This window comes from Podarcis filfolensis (assembly GCF_964270895.1).
Source record: "Podarcis filfolensis genome assembly, chromosome: W".
Lineage (NCBI taxonomy): Eukaryota > Metazoa > Chordata > Lepidosauria > Squamata > Lacertidae > Podarcis > Podarcis filfolensis.
In genome coordinates, this window is record NC_139619.1 from 10,331,351 (window position 1) to 10,344,160 (window position 12,810).

Here is a 12,810-nt window from a genome sequence, read left to right on the forward strand (position 1 = left end):
GTCAATAGGTGTGTAGAGGAAAGATTTAAATATTTAAAGATATAAAGATTCAAGTGTGAAGACAAAGAACTGTAATGGAAACTGATGTTATTTTTATGTTATGTTTGGATATCCCTTTTGAAATTGTTGATTTGTTTTCTCTTTTGGTTATCTAAGTGAAATTCAATAAAAAGAAATGGGGGGAAAAAGAGATAGAGAACATGTAGAAGAAGAAGAAGAAGAAGAGTTTGGATTTGATATCCCGCTTCATCACTACCCTAAGGAGTCTCAAAGCGGCAGCTAGACTGGTGACTGGGGGCGGCCGCCGAGACCATATAACACCGGTCTTGAAAGACCTACATTGGCTCCCAGTACGTTTCCGAGCACAATTCATAGTGTTGGTGCTGACCTTTAAAGCCCTAAACGGCCTCGGCCCAGTATACCTGAAGGAGCATCTCCACCCCCATCGTTCTGCCCGGACGCTGAGGTCCAGCGCCGAGGGCCTTCTGGCGGTTCCCTCATTGCGAGAAGCAAAGCTACAGGGAACCAGGCAGAGGGCCTTCTCGGTAGTGGCGCCCGCCCTGTGGAACACCCTTCCAGCAGATGTCAAAGCGATAAACAACTACCTGACATTCAGAAGACATCTTAAGGCAGCCCTGTTCAGGGAAGTTTTTAATGTGTGATATTTTAGTGTATTTTTGGTTTCTATGGAAGCCGCCCAGAGTGGCTGGGGAGGCCCAGCCAGATGGGCGGGGTATAAATAATAAATTACAAGATGTACAAGAAAATGGTACATCTATTTTACAAGGGTATTCACCAACCTGACCCGCACACCGCTATGCACCAGGATAGGTGCTGTTTGTGCTGATGCTGGGCCTGTGTACCATAAAGAACAAATAGTCGGGGGAATGGAGCCGGGACACATTACCCCTCAGGGAGTGGCAAGCCTGCCCGCAAATGACCTAATTGATTTTCTACACCCCCCGCTTGGTACCCTGGTCTCTACGTGCAACGAGCCTGGTATTGGACTACCCAAGCCAGACCAGTTTGAAATGCTCTCGTCCTCATATGTCTCGATGCCGGAATTGGAGGCTTCCATTATTTTAAGTCCGATACGTAATCAAGATCCAAAGCATTTGTCAAATTTTGACCCGCTAGCAGTACCGACACAAGACTCAGCTGTTGACCTGCTACCTGTACAGCCTATATGGGTCGGCAAAGCCCTTGCTCTGCATAAACCAGCTGAACATCATGATACATCAGCTGATCATCATGATATTTGCAATGGTGTCATCGAAGACCCTCTGGGCCAAATCAACCAATTGGCCCCTCAGTTAAAGCCATCACATCTACCTTGGGACCAGAGACCTCAAACCTGGAACCACCAAGCAGGGCAGAAGGAGGAGCCGCCTAACTCAGGAGCTTCAAACCACCGGAAAAGAGATTGACTGCCACTATTTCCACCACCGCCCTATTTCAACATCCTATCTTGGAATGTGGCAGGATGGCTATCTAAGCAGGGTGACGTCGACCTTCTGGATTTCCTCACAAAATTTCAGATTATATGCCTGCAGGAGACATGGTGTCTAGATCTCCATGTCCCTTCTCTACAGGGATACGAAGCTTTTGCTACCCCTGCGATAAAACTAAATTCTCGAGGCCGACCTAGTGGTGGCTTAGTCACTTTTGTTTCCACCAAGCTAAAGTGCAAGGTCCGGCAACAGCAGTGGGCGAAGAGTAACAATCTACAAATCCTACTTATTTCTAGCAGTGAAGGAGGAGATTTCCTTTGCTTTAATATATATATCCCTCCTATAGGCACCCCTTCCCAGTCGCTACAAACCTGGGAAGATTTAGAGCTATGTTTGGAAAAGGCTGAACTAGAATTCCCTGGCATGGATATCCTGCTGGCAGGTGATTTCAACGCCAGGATAGGAAACGACATTAATACGTACTGCTCTAAATCTCAGTTGCTGCCAGAGGCAGATTGGTTTATTCCCTGGTCCTCTGATGATAAGGTCTTGAATAAGGCAGGCATTACATTAATGGAGACTGCCTTTAAACATAATCTGTATAATTTGCATGGTACCCATATGGACAGGTCAGGGGGTTTCTTTTCTTTCCTTGGGCCTAGAGGTGTGAGCGTTATTGATTATATCCTGGTCTCCCCAAAACTCTTGGAGAGGTCACAGGGCTTTAGGACTTTCAACAGAACTGAGAGTGATCACCTCCCTATATCAATTTCACTAATACCCCGTGGTTTGGAGGATCCGCAATACCGCAATCACTGTGCAGACCCACCTCCAACTCTGGCCCTTCGCAGGCGTAAATGGAACAGCGACCTGGAACTCAAAATCAAACTACACCTGCATTCATCAGAACTACTGGCCTTGAGAGACCAGTGTATTTTATCTAATTCTGACCCCTTTCTAACATTTCAGCAGGTCTCAGAGTCGCTCTTCCCACTACTCACGAACCCCAACCCTCCCAAACAACAAAATAATTCGAGGACCTGGTTCGATAAAGACTGTAGGAATCTAAGATCTTTGCTCAGGAAATTACAAAATAAGGTAAAACAGGAAGGGACCCTGTCCTCAGTGGAAAACCTGCACAGGTGGCGCTCTCATTATAAAAATACTCTAAAACTTAAGAAATCCCTCTATAGAAAGGAACAGTGGGAGGCACTTGACAAGGCGATCAAATTGCGGGACGACAAAAAGTTCTGGGAAATAATTGCTCAGGGAATTTCACCCAAAGGGATTATTGGGAGATTGATTAGCAGCTTTGCTTGCCGCCGGAGTCCACACGCTTCCCTGCGTTGCTCAGCTCCCTCTGGGCAGTTTCCAGCTGCAGCTTAGCAGAGCGATGCACAGTGTTAGAAGCAGAAGCGGTGTTGCCGTGTGTGCGTAATAAATCAGGCTGACGCACGCTTTCTTCCTTATCTTACAAAGAGCTTTATTCTCGTACAGTTCAACAGGTTACAGCTCCCGGTGACACAGAACTCATTTTCTTTGCTCCTCTCCGTACCGGAGCGAAGCACACTCTGTGAGACAGAGTAGAAGAACACTCCCTCTCAGTGTTCTACGCCACGCCTCAAAGAATGTGAGACGTCACTCAGAACTTCTTAACCCTGTAAGTTCTGGCTCTCTCCATACCCCCTCTCGTATCACATTCTGAGAGGACTTGTGAACACACATTTACAGACCTCTGAGTGTTCAACACCTTCCCACCTGCCTGTTGAGCCTCCTCACAAATCTCAGGTTCGCACTGTGCGAGACCAACCCACGCATTTGTGACTCGAAACCTCTCAGGTGGAATTCCCTTTGTTGCCCGAGATGACCGCCTGGGCACAAACTGGGGTGCTTCTTCTGACCCACTGGGGCCAGCAAGTGCGTCTTCTTCATCAGACGACTCCCCCTCTGACTTGACCTGTCTGTGAGCTTTCTCCTTTACTCTAACAGGAGATGAGGGCTCACTCTTGGACACTCCTTTAACAACCTGTGGAGACGCCTTCTCCTGGTGCTGACCCTGATCAGTGACCTGGTCACCATCACCTGGCTCTCCCTCCTCCTCAGATTCAGACAGACAATCTGAGTGAACATCAGGGCTCGCTTTGCGCCTTGCCCTACCATCCTGTTCAAAGAATTCAGCATGTTTACTGATCAGAAGCTTGGTCTGATCACCTTCTGGCCATGCAAATCTCCACCCCTTTGTCGCAGGTTCATACCCACAGAAGATCATTTCCTGGTACCTTGGACCACCCTCTTGCTGCTGACACTTTGGTACAGGCACCAAGGCTCTGCAACTAAACGAACGGAAGAAATGCACCTGCGGCCTCTGTCCGTTGAGCAAGAAATACGGGGTGTCACCTACCACTGAATTGTAGCACCTGTTCATCGTGAAATTGGCCGTCTTTACTGCTGTCAGAGCTGCCCAAGGTCCCAGCTCACAAAGGACCAACGCTGCTTTGTTGTTAAATACAAAAGTCTTTATTGAAGTTCAGTTTCACTTCCAGAGCCGCAGCGCGCAGCCCCACGTCTCAAGCTTTAGACCGCTGATGACCCTTCTGAATCTCCTCCCCCTGTACACCAATTTAAGACCCTCGCCTTGCTCCACCTTTTCCGCTGCTCCTTCCTCCTCTGGGTCCGCCTGCCCGCCGGGGTCTCGCCCTTCCTAGCCTCTTCTGACGCTGATTCCCCTGAGCCTTCTCCCTCCCTCCGGTGGACTTTAGGAGCTGGTTCCCCATCCGGGTCTCCTGCTGTCCCGCGCGCCTGTACATTTGAACTTGGCGCGCGCGCCCAGCCAGCAGTTTTCCTCCTAACCGTTTCACTGCTGCTGTCACTGCTTCCCCCTTCGGGTGGGCTAGCTGCAACTGACCTCCCCTCCATTCCCCCACTCTCCGATGGAGGCGTGGTCAGCCCTGACTCACTCTCCCTCCCCTCCGGAGGAGACGCTGGCCCTGACACATGTGACTCTTCCCCCCCACTACGCTCTGGTGGGGAAACTGGTCCCGATCCTCCACTGCTGCTTTGGGGTTCCCCTCTGGCTCCTTGTTTCTGGTGCGTCCCCCCTGGGACCCCCCTTGCCCTGACCATCGGAGCCCCCTTCTGGGAATCTTCTGATTCGCTGGAGAAGCTCATGGAATCTCTCGGGCCACTGTCATACTCCCCTACGCTGCCCTCGGATTCTTCCCCTTCGCTCTCCAATTCCTCTCTCCCCAGTGCTCCTGCTCCTGATTCCCTGACATCCATCCCCCCCTCGAAGCCCCCCCTTCCCCCCTCCCCCTCCCCCTCTTCGGGTGTGGGTTCCGGGTGCTCCAGTGCTGTGGGTGTGAGTGCGGGATACCATTCTTCCCCCCTGGTGTGCAGCCGGTCCGCTGGATCCGGCCAAACCGCAACGGGCTTGTCGACGTCGATTTCCTCTGCTTCCATCTCTCTGCTGTTGTGCTCGAATCCAGGATCCTCCCCCAACACGTCCATGTCCTCCCCTCCCCCGGGTACCTCTGGTGAGATTGCGTGTAAAGGTCCCCGCAGCAGCTCCCTGCGCCACCCCACCTCCGGTTGAGTGTCCCACCAATAGGAGCGGTCTGTGGCAAACCCCGAGAGTGACCCCTCCGAGGAACTTGTTTCCGGCGTCGTCTGCTCAGCTGATGAAAAACCCTGGAACGTGCTGGCTGAAAGTGTGGGTGTGAAAAGCCAGTCGTCGAAATACTCTGCCGGCATAGGTCTGTGTGGGAAGAGTGCATGGAACTCGTCTTTGAGGTAGTGCTCCTCCACGGCATAGCACGCTACCCACCTGTTGGCGCTGGCTGGGGTACCTTCCCTGGCGAGGAAATATTCCACTCCCTCTTCTCCCCACCTCGAGTCTAAAATCTCTGTGACCTCGTTGAGTGGCGTCGCCCTCTGTGACCCCTCCCTCTTTGGAGATTCGTTAAGTGGGTCTGGCGCGTTCCCTGGCGCCTGAAACCTGTGGGGTGCCCTGTAGGGTGTGAGCACTGACCTATGAAAGACTGGGTGCATTCTGGAGCCCTCCGGGAGTGTCAACCGGAAGGCCACTGGATTGATTTGCGCCGCGACCTGGTAAGGCCCCAGCTGCTTGTGTTTGAGCTTCCTCTTAGCTAGCGTCCTGGCCGGCACTGCCTGGGCTGCTAACCAGACCCAGTCCCCCACCTGGATGTCCTCCCCGACTCTCCTGTGCTTGTCTGCCTGCATTTTGTAGGCGTGTTTCGCCAGCTCCAATTGCCTTCGGAGTTGCTCGTGGACCTCCTGTAACTCTGCTGCTAAGTGCTCTGCTCCCCTTGGCTCCCCCTTCCCCCTTGTCTCCAACCCTGGGAAGGTTCTGGGATGCCGCCCATTATTGGCGAAGAACGGTGTCACTCCTGTAGACCCGTGCTTCGTGTTGTTGTAGGCAAACTCGGCCAGCGGTAGGTAGTCCACCCAGGTCGAGGGTTGTTGATTGGCGTAGCATCGCAGGTACTGCTGCATGATGGCGTTGACCCTCTCCGCTTGTCCGTTGGTCTGCGGGTGTCGTGCCGACGCTAAGTTGATCTTGACGTTCAGGATGCCCAGCAGCTTCTGCCAGAAGCTCGAGACGAATTGGCGACCCCGGTCGGACAGGATGGACCGCGGCAAGCCGTGAGCTTTGAACACGTGGTCTATGAACAGCTTGGCGGTCTGTTCCGCTGTGGCCACCTTCGCGCAAGGAATAAAGTGCGCCATCTTGGTGAACATGTCTACGACCACGAGTACCGCTGTTTTGCCTCGCGAACTGGGCAAATCCGTGACGAAGTCCAGGGCCACTCTCTCCCACGGTTCGAGCGGCGTCTGTAGGGGTTCTAGCAGACCCGCCGGCTTCCTGTGTACTGGCCTGGCCCTTTGGCAGGTGTCACACCTGAAGACGTAATCCGCGACTTCTCCCCTCACCTTGGGCCACCAAAAGTCTCTGGTTACTAATTCCGCCGTTTTGTCCTTGCCGAAGTGCCCAGCGCTGGGCGCGTCGTGTAACTGCTGCAGGACTTTCGCGCGGAGGTCATCTCCGGGTACGTAGAGAGCCCCTTTGCGGATGAGCAGTCCGTCTCGTATCTGGAACTCGTCGTCCTTCGCTGTGCCTCTTCGCACCTCCTCCATCTTGGATTGTGCGAACGAATCCGTCTGCAGCGCTCGACGCACCGCGTCCAGGTCCACGGCGGCTGAAGCGCACGCCCACGCTTTCGGTGCGAAAATGTGTTTGGCCGCCACCGGTGCCGCTTCCTCGAGATACTGCGGTTTCCTGGAGAGTGCATCCGCCATGACGTTGTTGTCTCCCGGGATGTATTCTATCCGGAAATCGAAATCCGCAAAAAACTCCGCCCAGCGGATGTGTCTCTGGTTCAGAAACCGCGCCGTGCGCCAGTACTCCAGGTTCTTATGGTCCGTGCGGACTTGCACTGTGTGTCTGGCTCCGACGAGGAAGTGCCACCACGCCTTGAAAGCTGCATGAATGGCCAGCAACTCCCTGTCCCAGATGGTGTAGTTCTGTTCCGCCTTGCTGAGTTTCCTGGAGTAGAATGCGCACGGCCTCCATTCCCCTTGCGGATCTTGCTGCAACAGGACGGCCCCCACCGCTCTGTCCGAGGCGTCCGTCTCAACCCTCATTGGTCTGCTGGGGTTTACGTGTAGCAGCTGTTCTTCGGACGCGAAGAGACGCTTGAGTCTCCGAAAGGACTGCTCCGCCTGGTCCGTCCAGGTGAACTTCTTCTTCTTGGAGCTGAGGGTGTCCGTGATGGCCGCCGTCTCCTTCGCGAACCCTTTGATGAACTTGCGATAAAAGTTGGCGAAGCCGACGAACTTCTGGACCTCCTTCCGATTGCGCGGGCTCTTCCAGTCCAACACCGCGCGGACCTTGGCGCTGTCCATGGCGAGTCCCTTGTCGGACAGCTTGTAGCCCAGGAAATCCACCTCCGTCATGTCGAACTGGCACTTCTCTAGTTTGGCGTAAAGTCTGTGCTCCCGTAGCCTCTGCAGGACCTCCTTGACGTCCCTCTCGTGAGCCTCCTGCGATTCCGAGAAGATCAGGATGTCGTCTAGGAAACAGACGCACTTCTTGTAGAGGAGTCCCGCTAACACGTGATGCATGAAAGCTTGGAATGTATGGGAGCCATTTTGCAGACCAAAAGGCATTACACGATATTCATAGGTGCCTAAAGGTGTAAACATGGCCGTCTTCCACTCATCGCCCTCCCGCATGCGTATAAGGTTGTACGACCCTCGCAGATCCAACTTGGTGAAGAGTCGTCCCTTCCTCACCGTCGCGAGCAGGTCGTCGATCTTGGGCATGGGGAATGCTGTGGGCTGTGTCCTGGAATTTATGAGCCTATAATCAACTATGAGTCTGCGTTGGGGCGTGTCCTTCTTCTTCACGAAAAACACGGGACTGCCCCCCACTGCTTTGGATTCTTGGATGAATCCCCGCTTCAAGTTGTGCTCTATGAACTCCCTGAGTTCTTGCAGTTCGTCCTCAGACATGGAATACAGTTTTCCAGTCGGCAGCGTCGCCCCCGGCAGGAGGTCAATCTTGCAGTCGTAAGGCCTGTGGGGAGGCAGCTTATCCGCTTCCCTCTCGCAGAAGACCTCCAAAAACTCCTTGTACTTGTTGGGTACCGCTTGCACCATGCCTAGGTGTAACTGCGGTTCATCCTCCTGCCCCTCGTCCTCCTGGCGAGTCCGGATGCAGTGTTCTGCGCAGTAGGAGGAGCAGAAGGTCAATTGCCGCTGGTACCATGCTAATGCCGGGCTGTGCCTATCCAGCCAACTCATACCCAACACTATGGGCGTGTCCGACAGGTGAGTGACGTTGAAGCTGATGACTTCGCGGTGGTTTCCAATTTGCATCACCATAGGCGGTGTTTGCTGTACCACCTCTCCTCCCAGTAGCTTCCTGCCATCGACCGTGACAACGTTTAGGGGCATCGTGGCTGGCAGGAGTGCTATGCGATGTTGCTTGATGAAGTCCACTCCTATAAAGTCTGCGTTGCTCCCAGAGTCAATGGTAATTGGTACTTCCAGGGTGAGCCCATTGGGCAGCTGGAGCGATGCGGTGAGTTGCACCACTGGTTTGGTTGGGAGGGGGTCTGTGGGCTGTAAAATCTCTGGGGACTGCTTCACTGACTTGCCTGGTTGGGCCCCAGTGGCTCTGTTTCCAACCAGGCGTCTTCTTCCCCCTGCGGCTGTTCTGGCTGCTGACCTGTTCCCTTTACTGTTGCTGAGGCTGCAGTGTGCTTCTGGAGCCTCTGGGGACACTCTTTGGCCATGTGCTGTGCACTGTCGCAGATGTAACACTTCCTGGTCCCTCTAGGAGCTTTCGCCTTGACTGCTCCCGGTGTTTGGGCTCTGCTGGCAGTCTGAGCCCTGGCACCACCTATCTCCATCGGCTCTTCCCCCCTCCCCAGTGGAGGCGTGGATAGCGCCCGCCCTGTCTCTCTGGGTAGGAAGGGGGTTGTCCTGGCTGGTGTGCTTGCCCTACGTCCTTCCTCCCTGCTCCAAGGGCGTTCTTCCAGGCGCACTCCAATCGCCAGCGCTCTTTGGGCAACTTCTTGGGTGCTTTTGGGTCTTTCTCCTCTTGCCAACTCATCTTTAATGGCCCCATTTAACCCCTCCCAGAACAGGTCTCTGACGGCAATGGAGTCCTTTTCCCAACCCAGCACGTTCACCAAAGCAAAAAAGCGTGAGTGATATTGCCTCACCGTGGCTTTCCCTTGCTGCAGCCCATGCATTTCCCTCCGAGCCACATCCACATCTACCGTTGATTTAAAACAAGCGTCCATAGCTTTGATAAATGCATCGGAATCTTGGAGGGCGGGGTCATTTTCGCGCCACAAATTCCGCAGCCACGCTTTAGCTTCCCCATGCAGATGAGTAATTATGAATCACACTTTCTCTTCCTCATCTCTAAAGTCTTTCCGAAGCAAATTGAGCGCGTAAACTATGTCGGCTCTAAAGTTAGGGTATTGCTGCAGGTTCCCGTCGAAGTGGGCTACTATGCTGCCCCCCCTCTTCCCGAGGCCAACTCCCTCCGGCTTGGATCCTGGCAGCCCCTCTTTGCCCCAACGTTCCCACCTGGTCTGCAGATCCCGGCAGAGCGCTACTGCTTCTTCTTCTCTTTTCCTGGATACTGCTACTTCTGCGTAAAGCGTCGTGACTTCTTTTTGCAGTTCTGTCACCTTCTCCTCTGTAGTCATCTTTGCCTATCTTCGTGAGCTCGCAAAACACCAAGTCTTGCCCCTCGCTGCACCAACTCACGCTGCGAGGTTTAATTCTGATTGTAGAGAAGGGTCATACTGTCAGAGCTGCCCAAGGTCCCAGCTCACAAAGGACCAACGCTGCTTTGTTGTTAAATACAAAAGTCTTTATTGAAGTTCAGTTTCACTTCCAGAGCCGCAGCGCGCAGCCCCACGTCTCAAGCTTTAGACCGCTGATGACCCTTCTGAATCTCCTCCCCCTGTACACCAATTTAAGACCCTCGCCTTGCTCCACCTTTTCCGCTGCTCCTTCCTCCTCTGGGTCCGCCTGCCCGCCGGGGTCTCGCCCTTCCTAGCCTCTTCTGACGCTGATTCCCCTGAGCCTTCTCCCTCCCTCCGGCGGGCTTTAGGAGCTGGTTCCCCATCCGGGTCTCCCGCTGTCCCGCGCGCCTGTACATTTGAACTTGGCGCGCGCGCCCAGCCAGCAGTTTTCCTCCTAACCGTTTCACTGCTGCTGTCACTGCTTCCCCCTTCGGGTGGGCTAGCTGCAACTGACCTCCCCTCCATTCCCCCACTCTCCGATGGAGGCGTGGTCAGCCCTGACTCACTCTCCCTCCCCTCCGGAGGAGACGCTGGCCCTGACACATGTGACTCTTCCCCCCCACTACGCTCTGGTGGGGAAACTGGTCCCGATCCTCCACTGCTGCTTTGGGGTTCCCCTCTGGCTCCTTGTTTCTGGTGCGTCCCCCCTGGGACCCCCCTTGCCCTGACCATCGGAGCCCCCTTCTGGGAATCTTCTGATTCGCTGGAGAAGCTCATAGAATCTCTCGGGCCACTGTCATACTCCCCTACGCTGCCCTCGGATTCTTCCCCTTCGCTCTCCAATTCCTCTCTCCCCAGTGCTCCTGCTCCTGATTCCCTGACAACTGCCTCCCCCAAAAAACTTTGAGGCAAACCAGAGTCACACAGTAGAACCTCTGATGCTTGAACCAGAGCTTTACTTCTCAGCTCTGCCACGCCACTCTCCTGAGGCGATGTCACCTTGTGACGTATCCCCCTCTGGCGAAAGAAACTCTTTAGAGCAGACCCAGTGACCTCTGAACCTCGGTCACACTTGAACCCCTTCACCTTGGTGGAGAACCTTAGTTCCACCTCTGCAACCCAATCCTTGATCAGTTGCGTTGCGTCCTCCCGCGTTCTCAGCGTGAACGCCCAAGAGTTCTGCGTGAAATCATCTGTCAGCGTCAGCAGAAACCTGGCTTTGCCCAGACTCGGCTGTGGCATAGGACCGAACAGGTCTGCGTGCACAAGCTCAAAAGGCTTTGTGGTTACTCTCTCCACCCTGGGATAACTGTATCCCTTATTCTTGGCTTTCTTGCAAGCCCTGCAATTTAGAGTTTCACCACATTCTCTTACCTTGCACCCTTTGGTGCTCTCTGATAACATCTGCATGTCCTCACAAGACCCATGTGCCAATTTATTGTGCCACATGCACGCACATGAAACATGAGTGTGAATGGTGGCTTTCCCAGCATTCCCCACTCCCTCCAGAGGTGTTTCTAGAACAAAGAGGTTGTTCTGATTTTTCTCAACACGTACCAGCTGCTTACCCCCTCTGGAAATTGTACAGACATTCTTCTCAAAACAAACCATATACCCCTCCTGTAAGGAAGAACTGTAACCAACAGTATTTCATCTAACTTATGGTACCAACATTTTTCCCGGCTATATAACCCTAACCCTAACCTTAACCCTAAACCGAGCCAGTTTCCTCCTCTTAAAAACGATCTATTAATGGGCTGGGATCCTGTTACCGAATTAGAATGTTTACAGCTAATTAAAACACTCAAGAATGGCAAAGCTCCCGGTGAAGATATGATTCCTCCTGAGGTGCTTAAACTAAATGCCCAGTGGTGGGCTGCTTTTTTGGCCCAACTTTTTACGGTAATAAATGATACATGCAAAATCCCAGAAAATTGGAAACTGAGCCTGGTAGCCCCCATCTATAAGAAGGGCGACCCCCAAGACCCCTCAAACTATCGCCCCATAAGTCTCCTGGACATTGTGTATAAACTTTATACTCGCCACCTGTTAAATAAATTGGTTGACTGGGCTGACCACTCTAACTTGCTTAATCCAGAACAGGCAGGGTTTAGAAAGGGCCATAGTACAATAGGCCATTGTTTGGTATTACAGACAATGATAGATAAGTATACAAAGACACATAAGAGCAAACTTTTTGTGGCTTTTGTAGATCTTACATCTGCTTTTGACTCAATCTGTAGGGACAAATTATGGCAAAAACTATATGACACAGATATAGATAGACGACTTTTCAAAATACTTAGAGAGTTACATACAGACATCACAGTTAAAATTAGAACTGGGACGTCAGGCAACTATACTGACCCACTGCCACTGGGGAAAGGGGTTAAACAGGGCTGTTTGTTAGTGCCGTTCCTCTTTAATTTCTATATAAACGACATTGTTCAACATATGGCAAAGTATAAGCCATCAGCTCCTGCCCTGGAAGGCAAACACCTGAATATACTGCTATATGCTGATGACATGGCGGTCATGGCACTCACTCGAAGGGGCCTACATAGCATGCTGGAGGGGCTCGTAGCTTATTGTTCCCAAAACTCTCTAAAGATAAATTATGATAAAACAAAAATTGTGGTATTTACTAGAGCTCGCCACACATTCAGATGGTCTTTAGATGAACACAAAATTGAACAATGTCTTCTCTTTAAATATCTTGGTATCACTTTCCAAGCTACATCTAGCTGGCTTGCCCACTTCAAGACTGTAGCCCTTCTAGCACGTAGGACAATTGGTGCTCTGCTCAGCTTTTTTTATTCGAGGGGAGGGCAACTGGTGACCCCGGCACTAAAAACTTTTGTTGGAAAAGTGATTCCCCAGATGTTATACGGAGTAGAACTCTGGGGATGGAATCAGAAGCTGTTAGAACGGCTTCAAATCTTCCAAAATTTTTATCTCAGAAGAATTCTAGGCCTCCCTCAGAGCACTCCGGCAGCTTTCCTAAGAGTGGAAGTAGGATTACCCTCTGTGTCTGCCAGGGCCCACTTAAGATTCCTGCGTTTTTTCACCAACCT

At 52.5% G+C, this 12,810-nt stretch overlaps 1 protein-coding gene across 1 annotated transcript in view; it reads right to left on the reverse strand.

Moving 5' to 3' along the window:
• Positions 1–815: 815 nt before the first annotated feature.
• Positions 816–12,810, reverse strand: part of LOC310753761 (inositol polyphosphate 5-phosphatase OCRL-like) — a gene marked incomplete at both ends in the record, with an annotated part of 531,526 nt that continues 519,531 nt past the window's right edge. Inside the window, 1 exon segment of the mRNA XM_083595104.1 lies at positions 816–855. Coding sequence (XP_083451230.1) covers positions 816–855 — 40 coding nt within the window.